Raw genomic sequence first — 16,104 nt, 5'->3', positions numbered from 1 at the left:
CATTCCTACCTGCTTTCTATATTGAAATTAAAATAAAAAACAAGGACCTTTTTTCTATTTTAATGAGTGAATTCTTATTGCTGTGATTAAAGTGTAAATAATGACAAACAATTGTTGGTAAAGTAAACATGTTGAAATAATGACAACTTCACTTGTTTTTTTTCCCCCCATGTATCTTTTACTATAAACTCCAAATTACATTTGTGTTTACACATGGTATCGCCAACATTTAAAACTTTTAATTCAAATGTTGTTCCCTTTCAAATGTCTCCCAAATGTACCGGAACTGACAACAAGCCCTTAAATAGTGTTCATCATCATGTATACATAGTATATTCTTACATTTTTGGCAACAGTAAACCCCTAAAGAAGTACCGCAGTTAGCTACCATTGATGCATCTTTGTACCAAAGGCAACATCAGCATGATTGAGATTCACAACAGGAAAAAACACAACAATATTTGGCAAAAGAAAAGGTTTCTCTACTATTCCCCCTCTGTACACGTCACTATATTCCATTTCCTTTGATAAATAGTTCAAAAATATTGCCCATTTTTCACCAAAAAACTTAAGTCATAAAAAAACAAAAAAAACTACCGTAACACCCACTTACCAGACGATAAAAAATATTAAGTGAAAATGAGATGTAAAAAGAATGAAAACATCTGTTTTTATACAATTTCCGTGATAGATATACCCGATAAAGAATGAACGAAAAAACAGGATTAAATCGTTTGCATACACGTACCGTCTCATGTTTACAAGTGCACTAGTATCATTCTATTAGTCGTAGTAAAAAGTGTATAGAAAGTAGAACGGTATTGTCCAAACAAAAAAAAGTTAAGTACCTGAAAAGTGAGACTGAAAAAGTGTTGTACTTCCGATGCTCCCTTTTGTATTGCTCTTTTTCTTGTTTTCCCATCCATCCATCCTTAAATCAAAGTCACAGGTGAACAGTGGGAGCGCTACCACCGTACGCACCATCCTGCATCGTCCAAAAAAAAAAAAAAAGTCTCCCGAAAGACACTAAATTCACTCGAAACATGCAATTTCCAATCCGACGACGTCCATCTTGACGACGGGAGGGGGTGAAATAAAAAGCAAGGAAAACCCAGGGGTCCGTACAGAAAGACAACAAGCAATCACTGAACCAGAAGTGATTAGTGAGAAAAATAAACGCACCACTTTAGCAAAGCTGGGGAGGAAAAAAAAGCGTGACGAGAAAAAAATAAAAATGAAATAATCCTCTTCACGTTTATTGGGGGGAAAAAAGAAGAAAATGACGATCCTTTCGAGAAGCTCCCTCTGCCGCCGTCCAGTCAAGAATATTCCAGAAGGGATGGATAAATAGAGAGAGTGGGAAGCGGTGGGAAGGCATGGGGTCTGAGTAAAGCCCATGTATCCGTTAGCGCGGTGTAAACGTGTTGTGGTGGATGAAGCGTTATTTCGTAAAGCTCTGCGTGTGTGTAAACATACAGGATGACGCGTCAGAACGAGAGGATTCAAGTCTTTTTCCAATGGCAGACGATGGCAAAAAAAGTGACCGGCGGTGCATTGCGGGTACCTGCTTTAGCGCCGGCGCGGTTGCGACCATAGGGGGCGCTGTGTGAAAGTGTTTTTTTTGTTTTGTTTTTCTTTGTCGTCTAGCCGGACTCGACCAGCTTGGCCAGGGCGTCGCGCAGCTCGGTCAGCTCGAAGATCTTGGTGTCGAGCAGCGCCAGCAGCGCGCACAGGCTCTGGCGGAAGGCCTCCCGCTCCAGCTGGCTGCTCTCCAGACGCTGCTCCAGCTCGCCCAGCTGAGCCCCCAGCGCCTGGTTCCTGGACTCGGTTTCCTGGGAACACAAAGTCAGAAAAACAAGTCATAAATAATGCACTTTTTAGAGTTCCTCACGTTCTGGTGACACCTCTGAAAATGGCAGTTTGGCAACGCGCAGCGTGGCAGCCTTGTCTGCTCGTAACGGCATGAAATAACATTTGCATATTAGAACATAAAACAGAATGTGTTTATTTACAAAAAGAGATAAAATATCAAATGAAAAGCCCCGCAGTCGTCAAGCAGGTACACACACACACACACACACACACACACACACACACACACACACACACACACACACACACACACACACACACACACACACACACACACACACACACACACACACACACACACACACACACACACACACACACACACTTTTAGAAAAAAGGATTCTGCAGCTGGAAGCTCATTCTCACTGCCAGTGGTGGGACATAAGAACTAGAGATGCACCGACTCCAATTTCCAAAGTCTGACCTGTCGACTCTGGGCAAACATTTTTTGTAACTCTTCTTTCGTGGAAAATTCAATTGTATGTTCATAATAAAACATTGACTATTAGATTTCTTTTTGATTGTCATCCAATCATTTTGAGTTTGTATCAGTGACCGGAAAAAATCTTATTTTCTTATCATTTGGTCTCATTGGGTATATCTACTGTACCTCAATGACTAATACATCATGTGATCTGATCACGCTCATGTGATTGGACAGCTGCACATTCTGACTATTGCTGAAATTTTCTGTTACCACAATAGTGGGATTTCGATTGCTGATTTTGACACTGTGTTTATTATTGTTCATTATTCACCATGGAACAATAATAGAACATGGAAATGTCCCTGGGTTCCAATAAAATAGAATATGGGACAGTGACAAAGTTCAGTATAATGCAGCCCGTACCTCTCAACGAGTTTTAGAAGGACACAACTTATAACATGGAAATGTTCAGTTCAAACTTCAAATAAAAGTCTCTTTTACTTTTAAGTGCAAATTTACCTTCCTATTATATTTATATGGTATTTGCCATTCCAAAATAAATTGCAAAAACAAGTAATAATAATAATAATAATAATAATAATAATAATAATAATAATAAATGACCCGACCCTTCTCACCCTCGTTCACTGGAACTCACCGTGCATTAAACCAACTGAATCCAATGGAACGACTCATTTACTGAGTGACTCGTCAAGAGCCCAGTCTCAAAAAAAAAAAAAAAAAAGAGTCAAACTTTTAATCACGATTACGCTTGTGTACTCGGGACAACCAGAGCAGACGCTCCGCTGCCGTGACAGAGATAAATACGCAGTCTGCACAATTTTGGAATATTGTCAGGTGATAGATAAATACGTTGCCGTTACTGTCTGTGCCGCTGTGCACATGATGTGAACCATCGTGCGGCGCATTCGTGTAAATTTGACCGGCACAGAATCTGATATATCTGACACTGATTGGCCGATCACCGGTCATGGCCAGCACATCCCACAGATGCTTGATTGGATTGAGATCTGAGGAATTTTGAGGTCAAGTCAACACCTTGAACTCTTTGTCATGTTCCTCAAACCATTCCTGAACAATGTATTCAGTGTGGTAGGGCGCATTATCCTGCTGAAAGAGGCCACCGCCATCAGGGAATACCGTTGTCATGAAGGGGTGTATTTGGTCTGCAATGTTTAGGTCGGTGGTACGTGTCAAAGTAACAACCACATGAATGACAGGACCCAAGGTTTGCCAGCAGAACATTGCCCAGAGCATCAAGCTTGACTTCTCCCCACAGTGCATCCTGCTGCCATCTCTTCCCCAGGTAAACAACACAAAAGAACCCAAACATCGACATGATGTCAAAGAAAATGTGATTCATCAGACCAGGCCACCTTCTTCCATTGCTCCATGGTCCAGTTCTGCCGCTCTCGTGCCCATTGTAGGCACTTTCGGCGGTGGACAGTGGTCACCATGGACACTGACAGGTCTGCAGCTACGCAGCCCCATACGCAACAAGTTGTGATGCACTGTGTGTTCTGACACCTTTCTATCATAGCAGCATGAACCTTTTCAGCAATTTGTGCTGCAGTAGCTCTTCTGTGGGATCAAACCAATCGGGCTAGACTTTGCTCCCCACGTGCATCAATGAGCTTTGGGCGCCCATGACCCCGTTGCCGGTTCACTGGTTGTCCTTCCTTGGACAACTTGTGGTAGGTACTAACCACTGCACACAAGGAACACCCACAAGACCTGTCATTTTGGAGATGCTCTGACCCAGTCGTCGAGCCATCATAATTTGGTCCTTGTCAAAGTCGCTCAGATCCTTACGCTTGCCCATTTTTCCTGCTTCCAACACATCAACTTCAAGAACTGACTGTTCACTTGCTGCCTAAAATATCCCACCCCTTGACATGTGCCATTGGAACGAGATGAACAATGTTATTCACTTCACCTGTCAGTGGTTTTAATGTTGTGGCCGATCGGTATATATACACTGATTCATTTTGGGGTGAGAAATTTGGTCCACAGTCACCTGTAGTTTCTCCGCCAGGGACTCCTTTTGAGATTGGAACTCATCAGCACTTTGCACCTCCGCCTTAAGCCTTTCCAATTCCTAAGAGTCAGACAGAAAAAAAAACAATAATAATAATTACAGATAAAACGTTGGCAGAGACCAGATGCAAGATGACCTCAAACTCCTATGTCACCTCCTCCCTCGCTTTCAAAGCCGCCTCCAACTCCTCTATGGTTTGGTTGAGCTCTGTCTTTTGAGATTTGATCACTGTTGTTTGACCGGAGACGCATTCCAACTCCGTCACCTGAAAAACAAATGGTTTCGTCTGTTTTTCCAGAGATCCCCGCATGGTGGTGGTTTTGTGTGTGTGTGTGCGTGTGCGCGTTGTTTTTGGGGTTGTGTTTTCGCCGGGTACCCGTTTGTGCAGCCTCTCTGCTTCCTCCTGATAGGCCGCCAGCTGCTGCTTCCACTGCTTGACGTTGGCCGTGGACTCGAGCAGCGCGGCCGTCAGTTTGGCGTTGTTCCCCTTCAGAGCTGCCAACTCCGCCTCCCAGTGCTTGTTGATGTTGGACGAGCTGGTAGGGCGGTCATTAAAGTGGTAATCCATGAGATTATTTTGTTTGGGGGGAAAAAAAGGCCATATTTGATATTTATTATACACTTATTTAGCTGGGACTTAATAAGAAACAGCCATTCAATGTATTTGTGTTATGCATGTGCTTCTCTATATGATGTTACGAATGTTGGTGGAGGGGTCCACCACCTTTCCTTGCTAGGATATGAAAATCAGGCATGGACGAGAAGTGAAAGACAGTTGAAAGGCCGTGGTAAATTTGACAAACCAGCATAGCTAGTTGTGGTCAATAAACTGCCAATATGGATGAACATTGAAAACACTGCAGCAGTTTTGAATTGAATTCTGGGACTAACTTGACAATCTGACGGATTACCACTTTAACTGACTGAGTTCACAATTAAATTTGTGAGAGGATCTTTAAAAACTGTTACAGCTGCTTCCAAACTCCCCCGGGAAGAGTTTTTCCACTCTAATTAATTATTAATTAATTTAATCCATAATCATAAAACGTATATGCCGCATAATCATCCAAGTCAAGATATTACAGTTATTTAGGTCATTTAGATAGTCATCTTTAGTCTGTAACAGAACTAATGAAGGTAGAGTGCTGCTTAAAAAAAAAAAAAAAGAATAATGCCTGCTAGATACATGTATCTAGCTCGAAAATCTATTTTAACAAAGAGAAAATGACATGACATTCACTAGTACTTCCAATAGATTCATTTTTGGCTCAGTGTCATTGGATAGATAAACTATGTGGGTATTGAAACTTGGTATCAAGGATAACATAAGTCGTTAATACTAGTATGAATGCAACTTGGTCAATACATAGTATCAAATTTGCATATCAAGCCCCAAACCATTACCCAAATTTAAAAGCTGTACTGGGCAACTTCACTTTAAAGCGCAGTGGATAAAACCACCACTGCAATGATTTTAATTAAGAAAGTCATTTTGTTGTCATAATTGATTCATAAATTGTAATCATGTCCTAATTAAAATACACTGTAGTAAATCTCCAATAAAACGTGAAAAGTGGAAATATGTTTGTTTTCGCAACCACATTCTGCATAATGTAGACTTGGATGAAACATGAAATGCATTCATATGTTTTAGTGGTAAAAACAATCTATAATTATGAATACAGTTGTAAGTGCCAAAGATGACACCATTAAAGACGCACAGAGCTGATGGCATCATAACCCAAAGTCCTCTCTGTTCATTTCCATTTGCCGATTCATCACTAATAGGAAACACGATGAGGCGTTTTAATGTACGCTTTAATGGCGTTCACCAGCTCCGGGAAGGCATTCATAATTGATATAGGAATGAAGACGAATGAAGGTCAGAGGAAGAAAAATAACATAGCGATATGATATTTGTCACAGTTGAGTTAATATGATTTCTGACAGCAAGCAGGTAAAGGTAGGACTGGCTGCTTAAACAGAACATCCCATTATGGCCGTGGAAGCGTGTGGCGACCTCAAGTTGTCTGATAGAACCAGCTCCACAAGCTACGCCTAGCAGGCCTAACGTACCTGTGTGAGAACGGCAGCATGTTCTGCGACGTCTCTCCCCTGGGCTCCGGGTGCTGCGGCGTGCCCGGCATGACCCGCTCCTCCTCCGTGCCGTTCATGCTTTCCGGGGTCAAAGGTGACTGCAGATCATCGGGGGCCGACTCCTGGTTTTGACACGTCGACGGCGATGAAAAGATTCAGGGAAGGAGAAACGTTTGTCATTTAACTTTGGATAAAGCATTTTACTGTGGGGCCACAAAAAAAACAAAAAAAACATGTTATGTGCTATGCTCTCAAAAATAGCACATTTCCAACTAAACTTGAATTACAGACGCATTGATCTAAATTTTTATTTGAAAAATAGATTGTACATTATGAATAAAAAAAAATCATTTTAATTGGCAACTTATTAATTGAACATCTGTAATTAATGGCAATTGATACTGCTAATTAGCTGAAATACATTTTTGAGAGCATTAGAGGAGAACTGAAGGGTCAACAGTAAAAGTTTGTGTGGGATCTTCTAGAAATGGGGTTGGACTCGATTCACTTGGAGTGAAAATTACACAATGACAATCAGGGAAGTCAACTTGCAGTTTTAAGTGGGAATATGGAAATCCTGGAGCTTTCTTAGTGGCTATACGGCGTATACCTGCGTATCACGTAGACTACACCACTGCGACACACCCCCCTACTTCTTCCATCCTCTCCTTGTCCCTTCTCCTCCCCTCGTCTCCTCCCCTCGCCCCCTCTCCTCCATCCCCCTCCTCACGTGCATTCCACCGAGCATCGTGCATACTGCGCCTGCGCAAACCATTGAGTCAACACGCATGTTCAGCGTAAAAGAGTGCCGCAGGGATGACATATTTTTGGAGGGCAAGCCGGAAGTTAGCATCCTCCTGGTTCCCTCGACCAAAAGGCAGATGGGATCTTTTCATTGGATTTTGGATTATTGTAGAAAATATGCTCTGTGGCAAACAAAGGTTTTTTTTGGTAGAGGTTTTGTTCAGAAAGATAATCTTCACGGATGAACACCACTTTAATGATTTTTGAAGCGTAAATGCAATCGCCAGAAGTGAAAAGCTAAGGTCAGGCTATAAAGGAAGGACACCACGGTCGCACCTCAACATCACCACCACTAAGCTTCCAATTTGTCATTTGATTTTGCGCGGTGACCTCATCTACAAAAGACTGGAAAGTTTAAGTTAGAATAGTTTGCAAGAGCACAAGTATAACCACAACTAGAGGCCGTAAAGGCGGACTAGTGACTAGATGACTTTCCGTGTTTGGCGTGTTGACGTTTACCGTCCCCGACGACTTCTATAGTCTCATTTAGCCTCTTGTCGCCAACCTCCTTTTATAAGACATTAAAAGCTTCAAAATTCACGAGTGGGGCATTCAATGACGTATTTTATATTGTAGAACAAAACGTGAAAATCTCTTAAGCTTGTGTTAACCACATACCGTATTTCAGACACAGAACCAAAAAGCCATTGACTTTGGGACGAGGAAACCATAAGTGCGAAAATGCTAACTCCTTTTCGGGTTTCAGGACTCATTCCTGCTGCATTCTATGGTATGGTCCACTTTAGGGGTGCCTGAAATTGTATTACAAGATTCTTCCAGGCATGAATATGGGAAATATATTGTAATATTTACCATTACAGTTAAGAAGGATATAAATGTTTCGACCTCCTCCTCAACCTGTTGTTTTTACCTCTTTTGGGGGGGTCCAATTCTCAATCAGGGGGTCGGACCCCCAAACCCCCCCCCCCCATAATTCAAACCGTGGTGGGAAATCAAGACATACAATGACAAAGATGATTAGTGTATGAAATATGAATAAGTAGACCTTTATATCCCCCCCCCCAATAAGCACAAACAAATCAGTCACATCCAGAGAGACACCAAGGGGCAGTGGTTGGAGAAGCTGTAGGATGGTACATCGTGCTTCCACAATTTGGTAGTAAGGTCAGGTCAGGTCATGAGAAGGGGGAGCCTCAGATTTGGGGGTAAGGGGTTCTTTACCATTTATTTCATTTTTTACCTTCTTTTTACCAGGTTTGTTGCCTGACAATACATTCCTTTTTACAGCACCGCCCTGAAGAGGAATTTTGAAGGACGACAAAAGTGATTAAAATAAGCCAAAGGAGGTTGTTAGCTGGGTAGCTACGATAAAAGAATATAGCAAATTATAGAAGAAATGTTAGAAACCTCTATATGGAGATTAAAAAAATGGTGTTAACAAATATTCATATAAAGCCCGTAAGTAACACCTCATTCAGGTTGTGTTATTTGATAAATATAGTATTGTTATTTAAGGTATTAATTATACATTTTCTGACTGAATGAAAGTTAAGTGGAAGTTAAGTGAAGAGGTACCTGGGAGGGAGTGCTGGTGAGCTCCATCTTCTCCTGAGACTTCTCCTTGGCTAACCTCGCCGCCTCCTTGAACTCTGCAAACTTCTCTGCAAACTGAGACGACAACCACAGCAACAAATGAGCACAGAAATTGGTACAGAGACACATCTACAATATAAATATATTGAAATACTCTCACCTTGACCAGGTGACTCTCTGAGGAGAAGCCCAGGCCGTAGACGGTGTTGGCCCTGCTATCGGCCCACTGTCCAAACTTCTGGGACGTCTTGGTGAAGGTCATGTTTGGGGTGATGGTGCTGTTGATAATGGCCTGTGGAGGGGAACAAAAGGTGAACCTCCGGTCTATCACAGTCATCATATTTGTGAAAGCCATATGGTTGGAGGCCTGTTATCTACGTACGCTGGTTCCAGGGGAAATTAGTTGAGCATTTGAGTTCGCTGATAGTTCTACCCTTCCTATGTGCTATGAGTTTCCTTATCCAATTTGCCACTATTTCTAGTAAAATATACCTACTTGCCAGTCCCACAACAATATTGGTCAAGCAGGCGGCTGAAGATGGAATGCAAGACCTTACATAACCAGGGCAAAATAACTCCACTCCGCCACCACCCCCTCAGGACGAAAATACTCGCTGCCACGCAGATATGCAATCCGATCATCCCTGGGAGTGAACGTGTGCGCGTGTGCGTGTGTGTGTCGAGTATGCTCGTTAACAAAGGAAAACCAAAACACAAATGGAGTACATGTATGTGCACGGGCCTTAGATCCGTCCAGACTGATGATCCTGTACACATTCCGGGTGCTGTCAAAGAAGTAGGAGACAGTGACGGCGTGTTTGCTGGTCGGAACCCAGTTCTTTTTAGTGCTTGGGTCGATCTGGAAGACGTGGGCCCGTGTGCTGAAAATAGGTTGTTCCCTGCACGGAGAGAGAGAGAAACAGATGCGGAGATCATTTTTGTGGTTAGGCCACCTTAAATATGCACTGTAAACAAACAAATATACACTTTCTATAATACACAGCCATTTTTTTAATATACAAACATTTTTGCATTTTTTGCTATTGTCTTCGCATATTTCGCTATTTATTTATTTGATTTGGCCATTTTCTTTGTGTATTTTCGCTGTTTTGGTACACATGCAAATTTTTGTTGCAATGCGCCAATCTTCACCATGACAAATTCCTCACACATGAATATGTACTTGGCTGATTGATTCAGATATTCTGTGCACCAGAGCCATGGCCTGTGGAGGAGGCAAAGACATTACCTATTTTATAATAAAATACAAAAATAAAGCCACATCCACAACAAACCCATCCAGTGTTGTGTTATTATGCACAAGTACGATACTGACACAGCTGTATAGGTCACCATTGCCACTACACAAATAAAGGATTTGACAAACATTTGAGAATTCTGCAAAATTACACAAAATAAGTTAAAAGGTATGAATAAAACTGTCGTACTTGACGCAGATGCATTAAGAAAATGATGAATTGGTTTATAGGTGTGACACACAGATAGAGAGAGAGAGAGAGAGACGTTGAGCTGTTCCATATTTGGAGCCGTTCCTCCAAATAAAACAACTAAAAACAGTGTGTTTTAACTGTTTTTAGTTGTTTTATTTGGAGGAACGGGGACGGGGCATGGAGAAACCCGTGCCCCGCCTCCGTGCCCCCCCCCCCAAATATTTGCATTGAACATCCAAATCTGACTAGACTGACAAACTTTTGAGTCGGGTACAATGGACGAGAAATAATAATTGATAATAATAATAATAATAATAATAAAAAAAGGACACACAAAATAAATCCCCCATATGTTTAATGGGCAGTCCCTCGCTGTGAGCAACTGAAATGTTTAGTTTGAACATGGGATGGAAGAGGGTCAATGATGATAACTAAACAATGATTATTGTGTTTATAGATTTCCTATCACTCCTGTAACTTTCACCAGGAAATTTTTGTGTGTTTTATGTGTATATATAATTTGTGGTGATGACGGTAATGAGCTCAACCCTGCGGTGATGTCACGTGAACGTGGTAATGCGGTTATCGTCACAGCCCTAGTTGCACGTGCCGCCCCCATGTGTGTATTTAAGAAATAGAATGTATAACCCATTTTTCTTTTACCATGCAACACACTTTTTTTTCATTACTTTTTTAATAATAATGTTTTAACTGTTTAATTGGTAGTATTAATCGGTCAAAATTATTTTTGTCGGTTAACAGTTAATAATTAACATCCCTAGTCAGGACACACAAGATTTTGAATAATTTAACTCACAGGAAAGTGCTGTGGGTCAGGGTTTGGGTGTAAGAATAGTAAACCAGCCACCGAACAAGGAGGGTTAAGCTAAAATTCGGAACTACTAGCAGTGCTGAAAGGTTAGACCGTTTGAGATTCGGTAATTGACGAGTCACTCAGTAAAGAATAAAGATTTGTTCAATTTTCCGACTCTTTCTTCATTCAGTTAGTGAGCGAGGGAAGTCTTCCTAAACAATGAACCAGTCAGAAAAGTCGGTTTGGCTTTGATTTTCCAATGGAATTCACTCAAGAATAATTTAATTGTGTCAAAATGATTTATTATGGTGGAATGCAAAAGTCAGTCACATTTAATATGAATTACACCAAATGCCTTGACCTCCGCCAAACCCTTGACAGAGTGACTCCAGAGTAATTTAAAGGATTTGTTTGCTAAGACTGAATCATTCTAACTATTAGTCGACCATAATAATAATAATAATAATAATAATAATAATAATAATAATAAGCACCGTTCTATCGGTTTCTGACCTCTTGTGACATTTTTAGTGGTGTGGATAGTGGTGTGGCGTGGTACTATTTCAGTGTAAAAAGTGTTTCTGTGGATGTGCCGTGACATTTTAGGGTATCATTGATGCGATGGCATGGTCTAGATCAAATTCTGAGCCGGTGTGTGTGTTGGAGGTGATTGTTGGCACATAATCCCTTTGACAATGAAATGTATTGTAGCCTGCGAGTCTCAATGACAGAGGAATCTGACAACACATGATCAAATCAGCCCAAAGACAGCGGCGCAAGTCTGCAAGTGCACACACACACACACACACACACACACACACACACACACACACACACACACACACACACACACACACACACACACACACACACACACACACACACACACACACACACACACACACACACACACACACACACAGCATAATAGCTGGCAGACAATGACCTCTACTGTCTGTAGCAAGGGGGAAGTGTTTCTGTATCACTTTCAATTAAGGTCTTTATCAGTTTGTGTCACACACAAATGTAAAAAAAAAAAAAATGGCTCCAGATTATTATAGCCTGATCACTGCATGCCCTTACTTATATTGATACAATATTTTCATTAAAAACACAATATTTCTATAAAACATCTTAATATTGCTTTAAAATTGCTCTAAAACATAATATTGCTCTAATACCATTTAATGAATGATTCCACAACAAGTCGTTTTACAATGAGTGAATGAATGCATGGGGTTAATTGCAATGTTTCCATTTCAGGATCATGTTATAACTTATGTCGTCACCTGAGCTATTATTTTATTAAATTCACACTTTACGATCGCCCGAAAAAAGATTGTGGCGCAAACAAGGCTCAAATAACCAAATTATTGAATTAATGACTATTGGGATTCTTTATTCAATTATTTTTAACGGCTTATGTGACCTTAGTAACTTCTGTGATAACACAACACTGAGAATCCACAATGAATAATGAAAATGTCTTAATTCCCATTATCTAAGCTTATCTTAAAAACAATACATTGCAAATGTCGCAGTAGCAAACGTAGCTCTTTACTGAGTCACTACAGCTCGCATCATAGCCGGCCCTTACTAGGTGCGGGAAAATAGACCACCATTACTAACTTATCTGCAGCTGTGTCATGGCAACGGCCATGTGACCAAGGCTGGTCCATGAGCTGTTAACATCCTCCGGCTCTCGCTCCCCCGCCCACATGCTATCTCAGCCAATCAGAAGGCTGCATACCCCTGTCTGTTTGGCGGACAGGGCTAGGTAGAAAAAAAATAAAAAAACAAGTCAAATGGAACACATTGGTCTTTTTCGAAAGTTTGTTCTTGTTGTGATTTTGTGTTATGAACGTATTTGACTAGGCTTATAGGTAATGAGAAATTTGGCGGCTGCTATGGTTCCCGATCACCATTTTTGGAGGATCACTTCCATTCAATTGCATAGAGAAATAGCTAAAATACACAAAATGCACAAAAATGGTGAAACGAAGGGAGAAACAGAAGGGTCGAGGTTTCACACAAGATTGTCTGTGTCAGTGTTTCACCTAACAAGACTTCTAACCATCTTTTAACTCAAAAAAGCAGACCAACATTGGCAGTTAATGTGAGTGAGCAATGGGACGTCGAGCTTAACATTGCCTATTTTAAGAGCCAAGAGCGTAACTAGATGGAGTTCTATTCATATACATTAGTTCAAAGTCTCTAAAACTAAAAGGTAAATAAAAAGTAGATCATCATCAGGGGCCTTCTGACATGGTGTCCTATGACATAATAGAGATAATCGATCAAAGCTTTGCATAGGCCTCTGGGCTGCAGCATTGTTCCTCTTCCAAATTTGATTATCACTTTAAGATTGACTAACCGAATTCCTCTGAGACATAGCAAGGCTGTAGTGATTTGGCAGAGATGCAAACTTTTAGGCAGCCGGCTTTAAATGTCATCTATCACACAAAATAAAAACTTCCAGCACTTTCAGGACACATATTCTGATGGCCATATACAGAAAGCCCCATATTGAAACCATGTTCATTCTATGAATCAGGAAATAGTCTAGGCATCATTGTTAAGACTATTTAAAAAGGACCCTAACTTAGATACGTATTAGGACCCCATTTGATAAGATGATAAGTCTCTGGGGCTCCAACCTGAGAAGCTGTATGCATATTCCATTTTGTCTACATTATAGGTAGGGCGAGAACAGTGAAACTAGGATCAAATCGGTCAGTCTACTTTCTCTAACGGTCTATACGCTTTGTAAATTAAATAACAGCTAAGTCTATAACTATAATTAAGTTTGCTGGGGACACACTGGGACTTCTAGAAGGACCCCTCAGGGATGCACCGATCTAAAAAGCCAGACAGTTATTTGCTTGTTTGCCGTTTCTGTCTATTATCTTCGGGTTCTCCTGAAAGGTAGCAAACAAACTGCAGAAAATGATTACGGCGAATAAAAACCAAAAATGGTTGTTTGACACCGCTCCGAGTTCAAAGGGGAACTACAACCATGAAGTTGATTACTATTAACTATTGATTATGTTGCTAAAGGACCCTTCTGGCAACTCTTGGCGGACCCCCTGAGGGGCGCGGACCCCGCGTTGACAACCACTGATTCAACACTTCAAGTTCAAGTTCAAGTTCAAGAGATTATTTGTCACATACATATACATACGGTCATACATATATGCAGTGAAATGTCATGACACCTTCAAACTTGACGAAGATAACGTCAAAATAGCTTTTTTTTTACATTTTATTGGCAATTTACACCCCGGAAAAAAAAAGGCATTTGTCTTGAGGAAGTATAGGTTGGGTTCATACACAGGTGTCAGTTTGAATTATTATTATTATTTTTTAAATTAACCTCGTTGTGGTGCCTCCGTCAAACCTCACAACAAACCCGAAAACCCCCCGATCCACCGTGAGGGTGAGGCTGACGCGGTGCCGCTGGATTCCGTTTCTACATGCCCCGTTTCTCTCGGCAGCTCTGGCGGCTAATTGAGCCGAAACGCTCCCGCCTTCGGTGTGGTCGGGTGACCGGGGGTCGCGGCTATCTCCGTCCGGTTTATCCTCCGGTTAAGCCGCTCAGCAGCCTGGGGGCGGGCGGGGAATCGGGGCAGCTCAATCCGACACGGCCGGGCTCCGGGTCTTCTCTGGGAGACGCCCGGGGGGGGGGTGTGTGTGTGTGTGTTGTGTTCATCCGAACAGTCGTGTCGGTGCCCGCGTGGAGACAAACACACGCGTAGCCGCTGAGCGCGACGCGGGCGAGCCGCTTACGGGTCTACTACCACTCCGCCGCTAGCGACGTAGCGCTTCTATCCCCGAGATGAACGTCCTGCTGTTGCGGTTCGAGGCGGCGGTCGGTGTCGGTGGTGCCTAGGCGGCGTGTCGTCTCCGCCGCCGCGCAGACCGGCTACAGTCCTCCATGGGCGGGTTAGCTCGTCGGTAACCCCGCGCCCCCCGCTAGCAACACACACTGACGGACAACCGCGCGACAGTCACCCCCGCCAACTCCTCCCAACCGAGCTCGGCGTCGACACGTCCCCGCGCCGCTAAACCCCCTGTAGTCTTGTGGAGCATCGGGGCGTCTGCTGTTGCGGCAGAGGCCGCTTTATAGCGCCAACTTGTGGGAAAGAAACAACCAGCTCTCCCGGAGGGAGCTCCATCTCCACCATCCGCACGGAGAGACCGGGGCAGCGGACCGAGCGGCGGACTGATACGAGGAAGGGGGGAAAAGAAACTACACAAATACAAAAAAAAACCCCGAAGCGGAAAGGACCAAACATGCACAAATCTCATCTTACTTTCCACCGACATTACAGCCCGCGCTGGGTCCCGGTGTCAAGCTACGGTCCTGGGGCTCCATCGGACGCTCTTCCATTTAAAGGGCCCTCGGTCAGTCCCTCGGCTCCATCCTCCCTCCGCTCGGTGGAGAATTAAAGCTCTACGTCATCACGTCACCCGCTGAATATGACGTTATGTCGTCACTTCCGTCGGTATATATATCGTCAACGTACCATAAACTGTATTTTTTTGCTGTAACAACACATAAGATAAAATAATAATAATAATAATAATAATAATAATAATAATAATAACAATTAGTTCATTCGGATGTTACAGCAGCGAAACAATGCAATTCATGAAGGACATGATAACAATTATGAAAAATAACAGCACACATCTGGTCCGGGGACTCCCAGGGGTCCTTTAGGAGGTTCCAGGGGGTCCCCAGCAAAGGGATTAATAGTTAAATTGAACCGTATTTCATTTGCAAGGCGTTAACGTCATGAGAAAATGTACAATAATGACCGATTTGATCCTAGTTTAACTGCTATCACCGTAACTATAGTATGGACAGGCCGAGAAGTTTGGACTTAATCATATCTAACAATAAAAATCCAAAGAATAAATCGTCTGTGTATGAAATGGAGGGTCCTTGGTCGAAACAAAGCACATTTAAAACAATTAAGCAAAATATTCTGGAAAATGGAAATAATAAAATATAAGACATGAC

General features: G+C 42.2%; 1 protein-coding gene across 1 annotated transcript; it reads right to left on the bottom strand.

Annotated features, from left to right (window-relative positions):
- Nucleotides 1-169: 169 nt before the first annotated feature.
- Nucleotides 170-15,487, bottom strand: homer1 (homer scaffold protein 1). Its single transcript, XM_080017409.1, has 9 exons — nt 15,392-15,487; nt 9,556-9,712; nt 8,974-9,105; nt 8,796-8,888; nt 6,435-6,577; nt 4,735-4,894; nt 4,513-4,623; nt 4,338-4,418; nt 170-1,832 (listed from the first exon to the last, which is right to left on the bottom strand). The coding sequence occupies exons 1-9, from the start codon at nt 15,466-15,468 to the stop codon at nt 1,644-1,646; spliced, it is 1,143 nt and encodes a 380-aa protein (XP_079873535.1). The 5' UTR covers nt 15,469-15,487; the 3' UTR covers nt 170-1,643.
- Nucleotides 15,488-16,104: the final 617 nt, after the last annotated feature.

The sequence above is a fragment of the Zeus faber genome (genome assembly GCF_960531495.2).
Source record: "Zeus faber genome assembly, chromosome: 17".
Classification (NCBI taxonomy): Eukaryota; Metazoa; Chordata; class Actinopteri; order Zeiformes; family Zeidae; genus Zeus; species Zeus faber.
Note: the sequence above shows the minus strand (reverse complement) of the source record. Positions and strands in the feature narration are given on the sequence as shown.

What these genes read in the sequence shown, in the direction of transcription:
- homer1 (XM_080017409.1), bottom strand. Translation starts at nt 15,468, where the DNA reads ATGGAAGAGCGTCCGATGGAGCCCCAGGACCGTAGCTTGACACCGGGA. An exon ending in GGCTGTAATGTCGGTGGAAA is followed by an intron (nt 9,713 to 15,391) that starts GTAAGATGAGAT and finishes CTCTCCGTGCAG; the next exon opens with GGAACAACCTATTTTCAGCA. An exon ending in CTTTGAAAGCGAGGGAGGAG is followed by an intron (nt 4,419 to 4,512) that starts GTGACATAGGAG and finishes TCTGACTCTTAG; the next exon opens with GAATTGGAAAGGCTTAAGGC.